Source organism: Populus alba, chromosome 6 (assembly GCF_005239225.2).
Source record: "Populus alba chromosome 6, ASM523922v2, whole genome shotgun sequence".
Taxonomy (NCBI): Eukaryota; Viridiplantae; Streptophyta; class Magnoliopsida; order Malpighiales; family Salicaceae; genus Populus; species Populus alba.
The window spans coordinates 23,676,108-23,695,003 of NC_133289.1; the positions used below are offsets into that span (position 1 = coordinate 23,676,108).

Genomic DNA, 18,896 nt, shown 5'->3' on the forward strand with positions numbered 1-18,896 from the left:
GATTTAATGTTTGCTCGGTCAAGCGATTAACTACAATGGTTTCTAGTGAGTCCACTGTTCGTGCTTTTATGGGGCAAGACAAGTCTACTCAGTGGCACATAGCTGTGTACTGCATTTGGCTGGCTGCCCACTTCTCACACAAAACTAGGGGGGAATGATGGCTGGCATTCATAAAGCTGAGCAGAGGGCACTTCCACAGTGGTTAACCTCCTCTAGTTTAAGTAGTAATCGATGAACAAAGCAATTTGCAAGGATAGAAAACAAAGATTGTATACGAAATTGTTTGCAAATCAGAGCTTTGCTTTCATTCTTGGAAACCAATGGATGCACAGCACGTAAAAGAGATATATGCATTCAGGAATAAGTGATTGTATTAGTTGGTAATAAAAATTTGTTCTATACATGACTGACCTGCCGTCAAAGAATTCCCAGAAACAATCATGAAATGAGAGCCATGAGAATCTCTTATGAAGAGGCAAGCTGCTTCTTTCCGGCCAGTATCTCTCAAAGCATCATAATGGCAAGTAGTCATTTAACATATCAATTTGGAGATGATTCGTATTGGTATCGCATATCTTGTTCAAATTGTTGATCTTTAAGAATCTGCAGTTTTGATTACTTCTTCGGGGTTCGGGCTTGATCTTAGCAGTGTGTTATCGTTCCTGGCTGATTGATTTGGTTCTGAGAGCAGACTCCATCAATAAACAGTTTGCCATTTCTTTCATCTCACAGGTACAGATAACCAACCTTGGACGCATCTGGCAAAGTAATTTCACATCCTGCCAATCACCAGCCCATAATTGAAAATTGTTGTCAGCAACAACCGGCAATCGGAACAAATGGGTCCCTCCTTGAAGGCATTGGCGCGCAGCTCAAATCCTCATTTGCTTTGTAGTAAAGCATCCTCTGCACATAGAAAATCATATAACACTGTGACGCTCTCACAATCCTCTCATCAACTTCAGTAATCCAAGCATCATCGCACTTGTACCATTGGTTTTGCAGGCGCAGATAAGTCACGTAATGACCTGAGTCTAGCATCCCAGAATGAGTGACTACAGCAAAAATCTCAAATTCTGCAGAGATATCCGCTTCATCACTCTCAAACCCAAAAATTCTATTTCCAAACCTGTTTCTGACAATTGATGGAGATAAATATGGGGTCATATCCAGAGAAAAAGGAAACTGTAAATGCCAATCAATTTTTCTTGATGTTCTTCTCAAGGAAGAGTGCTCAAACCGCTTGATATGCAATGACAAGACCAGTGGAAGCCTTTTAATAGACATTTGTTTCAACGTGTCCCTCTTTTCTTGACAATTTTGGCAGTACAGTTTCTGATCAGACCCCAACCTCTCAGGCCTTGTGAACAGATCCAAACAAGCCAAAAGGGTAGATCTGCCGGTGTCCTCATTTGGCCTAACAGATTTGTTAGCCACATCCACTGAAGAAAAGCTGCTTGTGTCCATGTTGAGCGAAATGTCAACACAAGGGTCGTAAGTTGTGGAAGTAAACCCACAAGTTGTGCAGGTTAGATCTGATCTTAGCATACCTGAGAAAACCCTATGAGCAATACACTGACAATCTCCATTATCTACACAAAAAAAGATCTATATATTGTAAGTCAAACACAGTAAAAATAACATATAATGTAAAGTTCACCACTGTGTGAACCACCCCCTAGTGCCCTGGATACTGCAAGCAAATCAGAGTTTGTTTTTGAAATTAACAAGTTCTTTCACATGATTTGGGACAAAAACAGTGACATTTCCTTTAGACAAACCCATAGTTATTTGCTAAATCCCAGAACTCAAACTCCTGGAAATCATAACCCAACTTCTTTAGAATACATTGTATAATATATTAAAAAAATACAGAAGTTATCTTATCCTACAAAGAAAAACTACTAGGTAGAAATCCCAAATTTATTCTAACGCATCTAGGAATCATTTTTCAAAACCATACGTCATCTTTAAACACCATCATGTGATAAACAGAACATAACACAAAATAGAAAGTACACCTTATCCCAGAACCTAGAGGCATTACCTTTATTTGGATTTCTCTCCTTTCCCTCTCTCTCATGGATCGCATCTAACACTGAAATGAAGAATTCATGAGCATCCTGCTGCTCGTAGCTAGCTAGATTTGCTGAATGCTGCCACCAACTTCATATAGAAACAAAATCTCATTACTAAAGCACAAGCCACCTTCAAACATCTGCTGGAGAATTAAATGGAAGGCCTATGAAGGAATCTAACACCACACTTAAATCAATATCAAAATCCGAATAGTAAAACAGCTCAGTAACTACACCATTACAGAAGACTTCCGATTAGAATCACTTACACACCCAAGTAAGAACCAATTCCAGCACAAGATAATGAAATTTTCTATCAGAAATATAGGAGAAGAGAAGAAAACCTGCTTGAAAAAATCCTTAAGACACCATACTTTCTGCTAGCTGATACCTGATGGGATATAACATATCTCTAGTCTACCTCTTAACAGTGGCAGAAAAAACTGAATCTATAAAACAAACAAGCTATGTGAATGTACTAAAGTTTGTCAAAGAAAGAATCTCAGAAAATAGTGGCAGATTACATCCCCTCTCAACAGGTCTAAAACAGATAATAGTAGACAATTTAGCATGAATCAATCAACAAAATCATGATAATGAAAATTGATTTGCTATCTAATCACACTGAAACTAGAAGGTGCATATATATAGCAATGTCAGACCTGTAAAGAAACTGAGCTGGACTATAAGGTGTCCGATCCCCGGAATAAACAGCTGAGAAAATTACACCGATATCACAAGCCAAACACGATTGATCTGATGATCTTTTCCTACAAGTTTCACGGTCGTGTCTCTCACTCAAGAAGTAATTCCTGAACGGTGGTGCATGGAGCAAAGCTTGCAAAATAGAATTCATGAAACAAGTACTGCCCAAATTATTCAATCCTCTTAATCCCAATGGATAGCACGATTTCGCCCTTCGACCCCTCATCCAAACAAAAAATTTAGACCTTATCAAATCCAAATCCACCACTGAATTCAACCTCCTCCTCTTGCTTGATCTCCTCATTAAATCATCAACAACACTATCACGGGTCTTACTTGGCATATCCACAATATTTTTAGCCACAACTACCTTATCAAAATCAAGGTCATAGACCTGATCACTACAAGAACAACAATAAAGTTCTGATCTTTCAATGTCAACAGCTATATCATGGCCATTCTCAGATTGACTATGCAAAAGGGTATGGTCTGAACAAGACATTGAAGAACAAATCAAACACAGAAACAGTCTACCTTGACGAATCCCACAACAAAAACTGCATCTGGGCATTTTTGTTTCACACATTTTAATGCTTGTCTTTCCATTTGGAAAGGTTTTGAGCCATTTTTGAAGGAATTTGTATCCACTCAAGCCATGCCTCAGCTTATAATCTGCAAGATGCTTACAGGGTTTTGGGTTTGCAAACACAGAGCTCCTTGTTTCCATAAACAAAATACAGATAAAAGTTTTGATCTTTAACCAAAAAAACAAGAATTTATTAGATCAAATGGGCAATCTCAATACATTAAAAAACAGTAACCTTGATGTTTTGGTTACAAAAAGACTCAATCTTTAAATGAAACTAACAATAGGAGATACTATATTAAAGATCTAAGATTAGATTTGCAAGTTTGTTATCTTGATTTGATGAAAGAGAGGGACAAAGAGAGAGGGATGATGAATAAAGCAAAGCTTGGAGGACCTTTAGGGAAGTTACTTAGTAGAGAAGGGAAGAGGAGGGCTTTCTCTTTTTCTTTCTCTTTTTTCTTTTCTCTTTTTCTCGATGAATAGACTAAGCTTTTCATTTCTTCACGAAAGAAAAGGTTGTCTTGGCTCTTTTGGAGGAATATGAACCGTTCATTTTGTTGATCAAGACAATCAAGAAAGTGGGTCAATGATGGAGCAGACACTACTTGTCCATGGCTGCTTGCTTCTCTGGATGGTTAGGGTTTTTGTACAAAGTTGTCTTGTAGTATTTGCAAGCCAGGACTCGTTTCAGTGCTGCTTGATATTTAAGGATATGATCATTAACCTAAACTAAAGCCCAAGAAAGGTATAGAATTGGAAGATAGTAATGCTCAGTGGAAGTTTCTTCTGAAAGTGAGAGGACAATGGCCTGTTACTGTTAGGTATTCAAGAGGCCAACCGTGGGCCGGAGCATGGACCACGGACACCTCCAGCACTCATGGAGGGAGGGAGAATGAACGAACAAATATTTCTTTCAGTTGTTGCACTTAAGCAGATTCATGAAAACACTACACTTGATCTTGGTTGATTATGGAATATTTACCATCTTGTTACTCCATCTCTTGATATCCCGAAATAAATAATCATCTTGATGAAACCTTTTCTCTTGTTTTTTTTTTTTTTTTGAATTCAACATGGATTTTCAATTCAAATGACTCCATAAAAAATCTAAATTATTAGAATTCACGAGTAATAAAATCAATTATAATGAACATTAATGCAAAGGTTATTTAAAGTTTAGGTTATTTGACAATAAGCTTTACATAAGTGTAAGAAACAAGCACAAAACTATAATTGACTTGGTTTTGTTGATATTTTTTTTTTTTAAAAAAAAAAAAAAGCTTAGTTACTAAGTTATTGAATTAATTTGTGGGTCATCGTATCAATAATTTTTATTAAAAATATAATTTTTATTTATTTTAATTTTTAAAAAAATATTATTAATATTAATCTCATTCGTGGTTGGATTAAGTTTAATTAGGAGGGTGATGTCTATGCTAAGTTTAAGTCAAGCCTGCCTTACACTTATTGGCTAAGTTTTGAAAGTATTATATATTCTTTACAATGACATATTTTAAAAGAAGCTTTTTATACATTATGAAAAGAAGTCATGAGATGAGAAACCATATGGCTATGAGCAGAAAAGGAAATGGTGATATAATTGATAATGAGTAACCATAATTCTTATTCATATGGAGGATATTCTTTTCAAAGTACAAGATTTAAAAGCTGTTTTTTTTTTTCATACATTACTTATGGATATGTTATAAAAGAACCAAAGTGAAATCATTCATATGTAAAAGAGAAAACCATCGACAGCAGGGTTCGAACCTACGCAAGTGAAGTCCAACAGATTTCAAGTCCATCTCCTTAACCACTTGGACATACCAACTTGTTGATGTTTTTGCTTGGAAACCTTTTATAGAAGCATTTGAACCACCAAAGAACTCTAACATGTTAATGGGGTTTGTCCATTGTTTTCTTTTTCACATCTTTTTCCTTTCATTCCTTCCTGGAAATGCACTAGTTTCATTGAAATCTAGTTAACAATTTTCAATGAAGAATTTGAAGAGAATCTTAGGAGGAACCAGGGCACCAGGCATTGCAAGAACTTGGGAGGAATTAGTTGAGAGTAACGAGTGGCACTTCTCTTAAAGTGATGGTCTCAAGTTTAGATCTCATGTAGAAGGAATTTATTTGTCAGGGGAAATTCTTGTTTACTTCAATAATCCAACACACATTAGTTCAGTGTTCAATCTTCTGTGTAGCAGTACCTCTAGTGAAAGTAAAAGTATCCCAGTTCCATGCAAGCCTAAAATGTTGTCAAGGAGTTGATCTATAGATTATTTATCAAACCTCTTCACATGAATTGCACTCTTTCAAGAAACTACAAAAAAACACAGAATAATCATTTTCATTCAACCAATTATAATACATTAAGAAAACATAGTCATGAATTAGCAGTGTTAGGAAACCCTAGTATTCATCTATCCATACAACAAGGTACAGGTAAAAAGGCAATATCTCGGCAAAGCTTCAGTTCTAGAGATACTAAGAAATAAGCAATCCTCACAATAAACTCAGGTTGCTGGGAAAAGTGCATGTCAGCGGCAACTCAAAGTAGAAGATCAAAAGTATCAAGAAAGTACTCCAAATCCAAAGCTATTTATTCATCCATCAATCCATTTTCCATGGATTATTAGCAATAGACATCACCCTCCTAGCCTAAAACCAACAAAACAGCAAAACGTACCAGCTAACACAATGAGATACATACACCTAAAAGCAAATAATAGCTAGGAACTCGAGAAACAAGACATCTACAGTAAGGTGCATGGATTTCTCTCGGTCATTAAAGCATTGTAGAGTAGGGAAGAAGTATTCATCCTAAGAATCCAAATTCTCACGTGCTAGTTTAAATCACTTGGTTTACTTCCAAGTCCTATACAAGTCACCCTCAACCAACTTCAAATATTAATTAATAGTTTCAACTTCTTCTCCTACTTGAAGATAAGCTCAAAGACATAGGAGGTTCCTCCTATGCATTCATCGATGCACTAGCCCTTAAAATTAGACATCAATGCTTAAATTATGTCTAGTGAAAATAGCAGCACCAAGCACCAAAAATCTATATGGTAGAACTTTTTAGGGACACTGGTAAGAATGTTCCTTATCAGTAGTCTGTTCATCCTAAAAAGGGTTATAAATCAAGTTTAAAATAGTCAGCACATCACCAAAATCTATACATTCCGTCTCTGTACCTTTTTGTTCGGTGCCTTCTTCTTCTTTACAAAGTTTGGGGAAATCTAATTTCAAATGCACTTAAGAATTTTGGTTCATTAAAACAAAGGAGAATATACTAGCAGTTAAGTAATCATATTCATCCATCCATTCTTTCATGAATTATTAGCGTCGGCACAACCATCCTTGCCTAAACAAACAAAAAAGCAAAAAATATTAGCCACCACAGTGAAATGCATAAGCACATGAGCAAATAAAAGCTAGGAACTGATGAAATAAGACATCTAAAAATAGAGTAGTTGGCTTTCTCTTAGTAATTAAAACCTTCAAGAGTAGGGGGTAAGTCTTCATCCTTAGATCCCTAAATCTCATATGTTAAATCACTTAATAAACGAGTCTACTTTCAAGTTCCAAATCACCTTCAGATCACCTCAAACACTAATTAATAGTTTCTATTTTTGGCATTCACAAATGCACGAGTTCTCAAAATCACACATCACCACATGCATAAAATTTTGCCTTTTAAAGATAGCAGCACCATGCTAAAAACCTATGTGCTAGAACTTTCTCTGGGAAACATATAAGAATGTTCCTTATTAATAGTTCTTCCATCCTTTAAAAGGCTAAAAGTCATGTTTAAAACAACTATAACACATAAAAAAACTAAAATCAATTGGAATGCTTCCCACACAAGCCAATTTTTATGAAGTATAATCCATTTTCAATGTACAAATATCTATGCACTCCATCTCCATTCATGTTGGTTCACTACCTTTTTCTTTACAAATATTGAGAAAATTTAACTTCAATTGCATGTGTTGGTTCATTCATATCTAGTTAAAGAACAAAGCAAAAAAATTTTACAACACAATTAAAACTTAGTAAAACTTCATAGTTCAACAACATGAACTAAATCATGGATGAAAACGGACAATATTCATTCGTTTCCCTTCCTAATAGATCTTCTAATCAAATATTTCCCTATTCAAAGCACGCGCGTTATTTCAACTTCTAGCATTCTTTCACGCCTACAAATAACCATGTCTGCCAACACTTTAAAAGTATTCTTTCCACTCCCTTAACTGTCTATAACAGGTTAAGTAAGGACTACATTGAATCAGTAAAAGCACACAGCGAAGAACAAACAAAACAATCTCCACAATATGAACAAAATCAAGTTGCATAGACCAAAATTTATTGCAAGCAAGTAAAAGAAAACCAATTAAAATTATCAAAAGCGCTCTAGTACAGCATGACTAATAGCCCTAAAACAACATAATTTTTGCAATAGATCATTAACCAAACACAAAAATCTCAATTCCACACAACCCGGATTTAATCATTAATCCCTAAATTGAACACATTATTATATACTCACACAACCTTCACTATCCAAACCCAATAAAAACATCATAACCCATAATCTCTTACAAAAGTCATATAATCCATTATTGCCAAACACAAATAGACCACACTAAACACATAAAGCTCTAAACGTTTTTAAGACAACACAACCAACAACAGGGTACTTTGCCTTAAACTTCTTTTCCTAATCATCAAGTACACCAATCTCTTTCTCAGTAAGTCCTTGTAATGAAAAAGAGATGTCTTCATCATTTTTACTCATTTTAGCTAAAGCCTTGCTTGCATCTTTGCCTGCAAACATTACATTAAAACCACCTGGTCCATAAAAGCTTTTGCTTGTCGTCACATCAAAGACTCTTCCTTTGATTGCTACGTAGATGAGTTTGGAAGGGTTCGTGCCATTGTATTGAAGAAGTTGATCTACTGTGAAATCCATTAATGGGTTTTGTTTGGTGAGAGCGAGAGTGACAGGGACAAGGGTAGTGAGTGAGTGACCTATCGTTAGTCTGTCATATGGGGTTATTTTTAACCACACATTATTTTTTAGATGTCAGACACTGACAGATTTTGAGTTGCTAAAGGAGTTTACTTCTTAACTAAGGTGTTTTCCTTTAACCAATTATAACATTCAGCTCGTGCTCTGGTTCAATGCTCTGTCAAGGTTAAATGAGTCAATTTATTAAACAGTTACCCTTTTTTAAAAACAAAAATTGTCTAAAATATTTTTATTTTAGATAAGTTTTTTTAAAATATTGATAATCTCTCACTCAAGTTTTGAAAAAATCTATCAGTTAACTGACTAAATTTGATAAATCAATTCTCTAAATAATTCAAAATTAAACTTAATTCACTTAGATTTTAAATTTGTAATGTAAGTCACCGAGCCAGGCTGACAAGCAAGCAAATGTCTGACCATAAAACAAAATCAACAGAAATTTTTCATAAAATTTCTAAATAGCTGGTCATGTAATAAGCTTTGAAAATTTTCAATATTCATCATACGAAATTTTCCAAGTGCTTTTGTAATAATCTGGGATGGTATGAGCTAACTTTGATCCTAGCCACACCAACTAGCATTTCATAATAAGATTTTTCTAGTTGAAGAAAATGCTGCTGTGTGATTTCTTGGCTTCTATAAGAGAGAAGATTGTGAGCTAAACATGCCATCCAAACAGCAATACAGAATTACAGATGCTCAAAAAGTCCATATGTTTTTCAATTTCCTGTGCTAAGTATTTCTTCATTTATGGAAGACAAGACTCGTTAACACATTTGATGACATCCAGATAATGTTATGTTAGATTATGTTTGATTAATGTCTCCTAACAAAATGAGACAAATATATATAAGAGATAAAAACATATTTCGTTAAAAAAACAAAAATAAAAACATAAAATAAATATATTTTCAGGACAATTTTAAAGCGACTTTCTATCATTTCAAAATAATAATCACATGAAAACATGTCTTTTCTATCCCTACTGCCCTCATCTCTTCTGTGTGCCGAGATAATAACCACACGCTAATGCAACAAAATTTGTCACAAGCACTGCTTAAAACCTTATGTTTAATAGAAATAATAAACTTGAGTGTTGGCAAAAAGGACTATTAGTCTATCACCTCAAGTTCAATAATCATCTATTCAGTATGTCATAGGGACTTCTGCATTACAACAAACCCAATCCTGTTAATGTCTACATGGTTTAAGAAATTTCAAAACAATCTAAATGGTACCATTGTCCATGGTGACCACACCCACCAATAACAGGCCACGCCCAAGAATAGATCCAAATCTGGTCTGGCTTTGCGAAGTTCTTTGTTCCAACCTGTCTTCTTGCCCACAGAAGGTAAATGATCTAAAAGAAGCACATCAGAGCAGAGAAACACCACCACCTGAATATTCGACCTCCTGAAAATTAAACAAGCAAACGAATATTAGTAAGGTTCCTAGTCCTGGAGAAGAAACTCCGAAAACATCTGTGCTTGCAAAATTCATGACATAGAAAGTTTTAAGCTAAATAGCTAAGTCTTTACTGAGTTAATGTGTGATTTAAAGGCAATTATAGAATCTCTTCGCAGTGTGAAAATTCTCAGACAGACAAAACCCTGGTTTGCAGAACGAAAGAGCAAATCATAAAAATTGTCAAGAAATCATTAGAAAGAATCACAAATCGTTGGCCCTTGAGATCATTAATGGAGGATATACCTGGTAGTGGCAGTGTCCAGTAGACATTGCTAAAAAAAAGAAATACAAAGCATAAGATTGTTTGGAACTCTTAGAACCCATCTACAGAGCTTGAGTAAGCCATATAATCCCCTTTCTCCTTGGTTTTCTTATTTTAGTCTAACAGGTTTCCTAATAGGTTTTATCCTGTATTTTTTTTCCTTGTAGAAAGTAAAAATAACTACTAATTCAAGTCAATGCCTCAAGTATGTATAGAGAGAATAGTGATACCATCCCATGAATGGAGACAGAAAACAATACTAGGTAACAATTTTGCAGAATCCTTGTCCTAGTAAAAATTAAGAATTATTCTACATATTTTATCAAACCCCTGGAGCCATACATTGCAAGGGGGCAATTTAATACAAAGCTCACCTTTTACTCCAACCAGAAGTTGTTTACCACGCAATATAAAAACATGCAAACAAATTATAACACATGAAAGGAAGATAAAATGCAAGTTCTGTCATTTTTTTTCTAAAGTGCTCAGTTGCAAGTTGAAATCATTGCGAAGAAGAAATGAACCTTAGCAGGGGGTAGGGATGAAACCCAGTCTGATGCGTGTGTTGGAAGAAGCCCCAATGCGTTAAGCTGCCAAAAATTGAACATGAAACAAATCTTTGGATATCCTTGCTTCAAATTTTCTTTTTTCTTTTTCTTTCTTGAAGCGCAATTCATGTAAGAGAGACGAGGAAAATGCATCTTACCTTCCAAATACCCAATGCTAAACCACCCAAATTTAGGGCAATAAAGACTAACTTAGGTACAAGAAGATCCACTTTACTGTCTTTGTAAGGCTCGAAAACTGCAAACAAAACAAAATAAACTGAATCTCAGATCAATGAACTTCATGACCAAAAAATGCAAATGCCAACTATCATGGGAACAAATGTAATCCCTAATCACTCTAATGCATGGTAGAGCAGATACTAATTATGGAAAGAACTACGAAGAAAAGGCCACAAGTTAGAAAAAACAGAACAAAGATACTTAAAAAACAAAAATCTGAAAGTTAAGGGCAGGGAAACTATTGAGTAGAGAAGAAGATCTAATTGACTTTCCCACAAAACTATCCAAATCCCATGTATACAGATCAAGCAGTTGATTAACAATGATACAATCCCTTCTATTCTTTACAAGAGGAAATAGGTAGCAAATATAGTGCCCTGATTCAGAAGTTGATAAAAGTGCGTACAATATACTCTTCATGGGAGCAAGATAGGCAGCAAGAAATATGATACTGAAGGGAGAAAAGAGTACTGTTTGAATTTTGAAAGGTATTTTGTATTGTTAGAGAAGTTCCCAGAGAGAGAGAGAGATAGGTTTTAGAGAATGCCTGTTTAATTTTGTATCTTATCCTTATAAAAGGTTTGGCTGAATACCATGAATCATCCAGGCATGAAAAACTTGACCCTCCACTCTTCCCCACTAAAAAGTCCCCCGCTTACCCTTTCTCTTCCTAGGTTATTATTCTAAGAAAATGTAAGCAAGGTTTAGAACAAGCAAAAAAGCACATAAAACAGAGTAGTGACAAGTTGAACTCAGGCCAGCTTACCCTTCCCAACTCCTTGAAGAGCTCCTATGGGCTGCCAAAGAGCCGAAAATGTAATCCCAATGCTAAATAGATGCACTGTATTTCCAGCCATCCACATCATGAAGCCCATCATTAGTAAATTCTTGAAGGGGGCTTGTGCCACTTCCCAAGCTTTCTGTTCACAACATAAAGATGATTGCATTGTTAGCAATATACATATTTGAAAACTTCAAAGAAATGTTAGAAACAAGTAAACCAAGGTAACATAAGATTGACTAAGAAAACAGAGCTGAGAGAACTCTTAACAGCATACAGGAAAAACATCACTCTTCTCCTTCAGTCCAAGTCAAATTTCTTTGAGCAGCCAAATATGAAATATTTGTTTTGCATGTTTCAAGATTCAAAACAGTGTCTTTTAAGACACCATAATTGCAACCATTCAAAATCCCTTTTACCTTTCCATCATTCACACGACAAAAATCTGTCACCATTCCCCTCATCCACCCAATCCCCCCCCCTGTGTATAAGCCATCAAATTTAATTTTTTACAACCATTGACTGACTATATAAACATTATACAAGATTCAAAACAAATTCGTTAATTCCACAATCCCATTTTGCCACAAATTAAAAATCTACACCATACCAACTTACTGTGCCTTCAGCTAATCCTTTTATGACCATGCACTTATACATTAACCACTAACTCTTCCATTACAAACAAAAAGGACATTCCTTTAACCCTTTTTTCAGACATCCATAAACTCATAAGACATCCTTCAAAGTCATTGTTATCATCATCACAACTATTAACACAGTCAAAATCACCAACCCAAAAAAGAATTCTCAAAGGAACCCTTTTTTCTTTTTACCTTTTATCCACCACTACCCATGAATAGAATATCAACTTTTACATTCAATCCCTGCAAGTTTCTAAATCTACTAAATACAGCATTAATTAACAAACGACAAGATTTTCACTTCCTCTATGCATATCAATTAATTCCTACAAGCCAATAAATCAATAGCAAAAACCCAAAATGTTTCTTAAAAAAAAAAGATAAAAATTTGGACAAAAAAAAACCTGAGCTTTCCAATTAGCTTCAGCATCCTTTTTTTGCTTGGTAACAGCCGAATCCTCCTGTAAAACACGTCACCATAAAAAACCCACAAAAACTACCTACTAATCAAATCAAATCAATAGAGAGAGAGGGATTATGAGAACCGAACCTGATCTTGAGAGGCGCGCGAGAAGCCAGGAGGATCAGGGATATCACGAGAAGAAGGGAGTGTTGAATTGTCAGTGAAGTCAACGGCCCATCTTCTCCCTGACCCCATCACAGCTTTCCCCTTGTCCATTGGATTGCAAACTCAGTCAGGTTTCACTGATTTTTGTGTGATCCTGATTGATAATCCGGATCTCACAAAGAAGAAGAAGAAGAAGAAGACAAGAATAGAAGTGGATGTCTAATGAGGAATGGAGTCTCGTAAGATAGCAATGGAAAACTATATATTTGTCGTTATAGTTTCATTGATATTCTATTTATGTTTCAAGCATTTAAACCTTTTCAATAATACCCCTATAATTTTAAAAAAGTTTCAATTTTTATTGTACTATTTTTTGTTTGGTTCGACTACAGAGAATATCCTTAAACCAGCCCACAAAAATAGCAAATATGCTACTGAAGTAAATAAAATTAAAGCAAAGGTATAGTATTTATATCATTGAAGATATGATTTTACGAGATAAATGTAGCCGTCCAATCTGTTTAATATTATAATAACAATTATTTTTTAAAATATTTTTATTTAATAATATATTGATATAATATTTTTTTATTTTTTAATATCAACACATTAAAAATAATATAAAATTAGTTTAAAATAAAATAAAATAAAAACTAATTTTTTTTCAAAAAACAAAACTCTAACTCAATGCATTCTCATGGACTTTTTTTTTTTTTTCTTAATTTTCTAGTTTTTTTTCCCCTATGAATCTCCGTAATATCCAGCAAAACACTTAAAACCTTGAGAATATAAAAAAAAATGGTAAATAAAAAGGTCATTTAATGAATTTAACATTGAAATCGTTTGAAAACTGGAATTCGTAGCTGGAGTCTTCAGGCCTGGTCACAAGCTTGAAGAGGCTTTGTACTAGGTTATAGATAACCTGTCTAAAACCCTAACAAAGACTGTGCACTCTCCATATATAGCTTAAAATAATTTGATTAACGAATAACTTGATTAATTGATGCATTGCATTCAAATGATGCAAAAATGAGACATCTCACATGAACGGATTAGGTTTTTTACATAGTTATGAGGGTCGGGATCAACACAACTCGAAGCCATGACCTGAGTTGATGGATCAACTCAAGCTGAAAAACCTCTAGGCAGTATCCCGGCAAGCCCGGCCATATAACACTGGTTTTTTATGTTCAGCTAGCATGCTGGAAATAGCTCAGCCCTGCATGATCTTGGTAGATCAGCTACTTCAGCTAGGGCATGGAAAAGAAAAGGAACATAACATTATGTGACAAAGTCTGCAGCAGAACAAGCTTGATTACTGAGCTCGTGTTAGAAACAAACATTAGAATATAGTAGATGAGAAACTCAATTTCCAGTGCTTAAGGATTGCTGTGCCGGTGAAAACATTTGACAGATTAATACAGTAGATGTTATATAGAACAAGCAGTAGCTACTTGTTTTGTTCACAGTACAGCAGGAGGGGGAGAGCTTGTTTCTTCCCAGATGGTGTGTATATTCCCGTTGTTTACAAGCCTCTGCTATAATAACTCCCTCTTCACTGAAAATTTATCCGAAATGTTGGCTATAATAAAACCTGCGAAAACCTGTGTTCAACAGAGCTAATTAGTAGAAGTTTGTGCTCTTATCGTCACCGCCGAATGGTGTTTTTTGAGTCTGAAACTGGCTGATTTGAGGAAGAAATGAAGGCTACAGAATTAGAGTAGAACGCCTCACTGTATTCCGATGAAGGGTTTGTATGAAATGAACTCCCAGAATCAATGAAAGGAAGCGTATGTACCTGGATGCATCCGAATATGTAGATTGCGGAGTAGTGACGACCATGTATAACCATGTCAGCTAGCATGGCGAGGGGTATTGTCAAGGACATGCCTAGCGTCGCAACCAATGGTGTTGTCCAAACCACTGAGAGGGCCCTGCAGCAACATAACCTACGCATTTAGAAACTGTGCTATATATCTTCTCTCTTCTGCAGTTTTTATTAGTTTTTTATAGGAATCAAAACAAAGTGTTGCTCGCAGAAAAGACAGGTAGAAAATCTTGAGTCCACAACAGAGAAACAAATACTTAGCAACGTACCAGAAGTAGTCAGATAGTACACTTCCCACAAAGCCATTTAACAGCACAATTTCACCAACAGACCATGAATGCGGAAAGCTGAATGCTGGTTCGATCCCTGCAGCATTTAGTGGCCACACTGCGGGAACAACATTGCTATGTAATCAGTAATTAACTTTTATAGCCACTTCTCGTTCAAGTATTTCTTGTCTTAAAAAGATTTACAACAGCTAAGTGCCAATGATACAAGAATTATTAAACTGCTTACAAAGCCACCAAAGGCCAAGAAGCGTGAAGAGACCGATGTATCCAAAGCACTTCTGCACATCAACCTTATTCCCATCTGATCCAGCACATTTCTTGAGTAGTACTGCATTTGAGACCAGAAGTCCACAATCGAACAGGAAATTTCAGAAACAATCGAGTCAAAGTTAAGATTTGTGCAGTTTTCAAATTTGTTCATCACCCAGTTTTACCTGTAAACAAGCTGTATGATATTGCTGAGAAAAGACCAAAAATGTCCCCTATAATGGAGTGCCTTCTTGTCCTTCGAAACAATATGAACAAAACACCGTATTAGAAAACTGGAAAAGAAAGAGACAATTATAGGTTAGAGCAGATGATGTGATCCATGGATTATATTTTATGAGGATGATTAACAAAACAGAAGGATCCCTTTGATTCAACAAAGCAAGCCGTCTGATGGGACAATCAGAATGGTGTGTAGGACTAAAGACCGATGCTTTTTTGCGAATTTATACAGGAAACGAGTATTGCTTCAAACAGTTCAGATAGATTCCTCCCTAGAGTGCATCAGCTCTTTACTCTAGCCCTCAATGCAAACTAGATCATTTAAGGTATCTCAGATCCATGGTTGAAAACAACATGATATATTGCATGAAATATGAAGTCTATATAGAGTCCAGGGGACTCAATCTATTAATATTGAAGTTGGAAAGAGAGAAAGTATGAAGCCTTGAAAAAAAAAAACTTCCCGCTGCTAAGCAGGTTGCATTTGACTTACTCAGAAAAGCTCGACGCTTCATCCCGTGCCCAAGTTTTTCCGACTGTGGTCATAGCAACACCAGCCATGGTGATAAAAACTGCCACAACCTTAGCAAAATTTATAGTCTCTTGTCCAAGAACAGCTCCAAATAAAAGGGTGAAAAGCCCTGAAGTAGAAGTCAAGACTGTTGTGCTTGCGACACTTGTATTCGCAAGTGCTGAATTTGACAAATACTGCATCGCCAAAGCAACTAAATTAGTTGGACAAGCTAGTTAAGAGGGGACCTTTATAATTGAAGTTTCGTGAAAAACCACGAAAACCAAAACAAGCTCCTCTGGGGAAAAAAGACTCTTGTGGGATAGATGACAATAGCACAAATCATGTTACCTCTGTAATAAACCATATTGGAGCAAGATATAAACTACACTTGCAAATTTCCCATGAACAAAGTTCAGAATTATGCTGAAGCAAGTTGGGTTCATCTTCTTCGTCCTTCACGTTCAAAGGCCACCCCTCTCCCTCTTCACCAATATCCTTGTCGGTGATTAGGCAACCTCTTAGGTCACTTTCCAGTTCATCGTTCATATCATTGATCCTAAGCGGCGGGATATTGAGTCCAATGGTCGAGCCAATGACAGAGTTGCCACTGTGAAGGTGCATAGACAAACCAGAATGGAACAAGCTACAGAACCAGTCTCTTACAAGTGCTATAGGTAGATAGACGACCATAAGAGATACCCCCAGATACGTGATTGCAAATGGTTGTTTATACGTTTCAAAGATTCGCTGCAGAAAACGAGAAGTGTGAGTTCTCAAGTTATTTATATGAACGTAAGGATGGTGATCATCAACAACATGACAAACACCAAACATGCATACCATCAATGAATTCGGAAATAAGGAAGATATACCAACAGTACCCAACACAGGGAAAAAAGCATTCAAAACTTCCATGGTAACTGCAGAAAGTATGATGGTTCAAGAAATCTTTTTGCATGGCGGGAAACAATAAGAAAATGGGAAAAGAAAATACTCAGATGTCCTAAATTTTTCCAATCTTCGGCACCCAAATAACAGTAAGCAACTGTGAGTTCTACAGATTTCTACCTTGGTTGAGGCAAGTTTATCAACACTTTATGACCAAAACAACATTAAGCAAAGCAGCTGACCTTACTGAATTCCTCAGAATCCCGATTAACTACCAAAGCACAAGGGAGCAAGTGAATTTTACAAATTTTTAATTTTATCAATATAATAAATCTTAGAGAGGATGCAAAATATGGAAATTCATGAATTTTTCAATTCAATTTCCATGGTAAGATGGAATCATGATGTTGTAAGCTGGAATCTTATCAGTCAAACAGTGGTGAATTAACGAAACCAATAACCAAGAATCTGAAACTTCAAGATGTAGAGTTTTCTTCCATTTCATTAATAAGGATACACAAGTTTAGCTGTCCTTTCTTTTTCCTACCTCTTCTTGGCAACCAAACAGAAAACAAATAACCAAAATTAAACAGAAAGAAAGAAAGAAACACGGAGAATATATGAAACAGAGTCTTACCTGAGTGACTTCTGCAGAAGTGACCCATATTATCACAAAAGTGCTGATCAATCCTAACCCTGCTTTGTACTTCCAACCCATTATCCAAAACACCACCAAATCCTAAGAAAATGAAAAACAAATCCCAAACTTGAACTGTGCTATCATAAATCTGCTATAAAGCTGATATTTTTTCAGGTTTTTTGTATTAAATTTGGCTATCTTAGTCAAAGGCGTCATGAATGCCAACGTCAAAAGTTTGACATCTTGCTTGCGGTTTCTTTTTGGAGGAAAGAAATTAAAATAATAAAGTAATCTTAAATTGAAGTCTTCAGTTTCACAGCGTCAGCTACTTGTCAACGACTTGTGCATGTGTTGATTTTTCGACACAAACTCGTCCAGTTCTTGAGATGACTTGGCAGCTCATCAGGTTACTTAGGAAAGAAAATCTAAGGGGATCCATCAAAGCCTGCCAGGTACGTTTGGAGCGCATCACGTGTTCCAGATGACATGGCAATACCTTCTTATTTCTCTTTTTTTTTGGGCTAAGTGCATGGCTTTGTGGATTATGTGTTCGGTAATCTCAGGGGCTGTCGGTAGATGTTGTTTTTTATTATTTTTTTAAAAGAATTGTTTGAAATTAATTTTTTTATAGTGTTTTTGAATTGTTTTTATATACAATAATGTTTAAAATAATTTTTTTAAAAAATTAAAAATAATACTTTCATATATTTACAATTAAAATATATTTTAAAAAAGAATTACTATCACATTAATGCTTATCTTATAAGATTTGATATGAGATTCGAAGTTATAATGGTTTAAAATTTTGTTTGTCTAAGTTATTGTTTATATTTTTTAAATAAAAAGTATTATTTTATAAAGAGCTTGTTTGTTATAATGATAATGATTATTTTTCAAAGTATTTTTTATTTAAAAATATATTAAAATAATATATATATTTTTTAATCATATTAAAATTATTTAAAAACACTAAAAAATAATAATTTAAAGTAAAATAAATTTTACAAAGCATTTTGCTAACACAAAAATAAAAAGAACAGTAACTCAAAAAATAAAACCATAAACTTGAACAAACAGGGTCTGATGACCAATAGGTAGCTGCGTAGATTTTAAAATAATATTGTGTCAATAATTCTTTTTACAATAGGTGTTATTTTAAATAAAAATTTTAAAAAATTAAAATAATATTATTTGTGATTAATTTTCAAATAATTTTTCATACTAAAATACATGTCAATAATATTTTTTTTATTTTTAAAAATTATTTTTAATATTAGCACATTAAAATAATTTAAAAATATTAAAAATATATTAATTTAAAGTA

General features: G+C 34.9%; 4 protein-coding genes across 4 annotated transcripts; all 4 read right to left on the bottom strand.

Annotated features, from left to right (window-relative positions):
* Nucleotides 1-353: 353 nt before the first annotated feature.
* Nucleotides 354-4,049, bottom strand: LOC118050176 (ubiquitin C-terminal hydrolase 22). Its single transcript, XM_035060422.2, has 3 exons — nt 2,741-4,049; nt 2,048-2,166; nt 354-1,592 (listed from the first exon to the last, which is right to left on the bottom strand). The coding sequence occupies exons 1-3, from the start codon at nt 3,508-3,510 to the stop codon at nt 814-816; spliced, it is 1,668 nt and encodes a 555-aa protein (XP_034916313.1). The 5' UTR covers nt 3,511-4,049; the 3' UTR covers nt 354-813.
* A 2,928-nt stretch (nt 4,050-6,977) lies between these two features.
* On the bottom strand, nt 6,978-8,401 carry LOC118050175 (probable steroid-binding protein 3). The gene has a single exon (XM_073409729.1). The coding sequence runs from the start codon at nt 8,351-8,353 to the stop codon at nt 8,102-8,104; it is 252 nt and encodes an 83-aa protein (XP_073265830.1). The 5' UTR covers nt 8,354-8,401; the 3' UTR covers nt 6,978-8,101.
* Nucleotides 8,402-9,453: 1,052 nt separating this feature from the next.
* Nucleotides 9,454-13,163, bottom strand: LOC118050174 (uncharacterized). The gene is made up of 6 exons (XM_035060420.2): nt 12,906-13,163; nt 12,760-12,816; nt 11,697-11,850; nt 10,849-10,946; nt 10,667-10,732; nt 9,454-9,826 (listed from the first exon to the last, which is right to left on the bottom strand). Exons 1-6 carry the CDS (start codon nt 13,032-13,034, stop codon nt 9,788-9,790), a joined length of 543 nt encoding a protein of 180 aa, XP_034916311.1. The 5' UTR covers nt 13,035-13,163; the 3' UTR covers nt 9,454-9,787.
* Nucleotides 13,164-14,183: 1,020 nt separating this feature from the next.
* LOC118050173 (thiamine-repressible mitochondrial transport protein THI74-like) lies at nt 14,184-17,926 on the bottom strand. Its single transcript, XM_035060418.2, has 8 exons — nt 17,570-17,926; nt 16,393-16,791; nt 16,024-16,238; nt 15,476-15,546; nt 15,268-15,369; nt 15,021-15,138; nt 14,722-14,857; nt 14,184-14,527 (listed from the first exon to the last, which is right to left on the bottom strand). The coding sequence occupies exons 1-8, from the start codon at nt 17,648-17,650 to the stop codon at nt 14,462-14,464; spliced, it is 1,188 nt and encodes a 395-aa protein (XP_034916309.1). The 5' UTR covers nt 17,651-17,926; the 3' UTR covers nt 14,184-14,461.
* Between the last annotated feature and the right edge of the window lie 970 nt (nt 17,927-18,896).

What these genes read in the sequence shown, in the direction of transcription:
- LOC118050176 (XM_035060422.2), bottom strand. Translation starts at nt 3,510, where the DNA reads ATGGAAACAAGGAGCTCTGTGTTTGCAAACCCAAAACCCTGTAAGCAT. An exon ending in CCAGCTCAGTTTCTTTACAG is followed by an intron (nt 2,167 to 2,740) that starts GTCTGACATTGC and finishes TTCTATATGAAG; the next exon opens with TTGGTGGCAGCATTCAGCAA. An exon ending in GGAGAGAAATCCAAATAAAG is followed by an intron (nt 1,593 to 2,047) that starts GTAATGCCTCTA and finishes TTTTTTGTGTAG; the next exon opens with ATAATGGAGATTGTCAGTGT.
- LOC118050175 (XM_073409729.1), bottom strand. Translation starts at nt 8,353, where the DNA reads ATGGATTTCACAGTAGATCAACTTCTTCAATACAATGGCACGAACCCT.
- LOC118050174 (XM_035060420.2), bottom strand. Translation starts at nt 13,034, where the DNA reads ATGGACAAGGGGAAAGCTGTGATGGGGTCAGGGAGAAGATGGGCCGTT. An exon ending in CGCGCGCCTCTCAAGATCAG is followed by an intron (nt 12,817 to 12,905) that starts GTTCGGTTCTCA and finishes CGTGTTTTACAG; the next exon opens with GAGGATTCGGCTGTTACCAA. An exon ending in AAGCTAATTGGAAAGCTCAG is followed by an intron (nt 11,851 to 12,759) that starts GTTTTTTTTTGT and finishes TGTTGTGAACAG; the next exon opens with AAAGCTTGGGAAGTGGCACA.
- LOC118050173 (XM_035060418.2), bottom strand. Translation starts at nt 17,650, where the DNA reads ATGGGTTGGAAGTACAAAGCAGGGTTAGGATTGATCAGCACTTTTGTG. An exon ending in TCTTGGCCTTTGGTGGCTTT is followed by an intron (nt 15,139 to 15,267) that starts GTAAGCAGTTTA and finishes TTGTTCCCGCAG; the next exon opens with TGTGGCCACTAAATGCTGCA. An exon ending in GTACTATCTGACTACTTCTG is followed by an intron (nt 14,858 to 15,020) that starts GTACGTTGCTAA and finishes ATGTTGCTGCAG; the next exon opens with GGCCCTCTCAGTGGTTTGGA.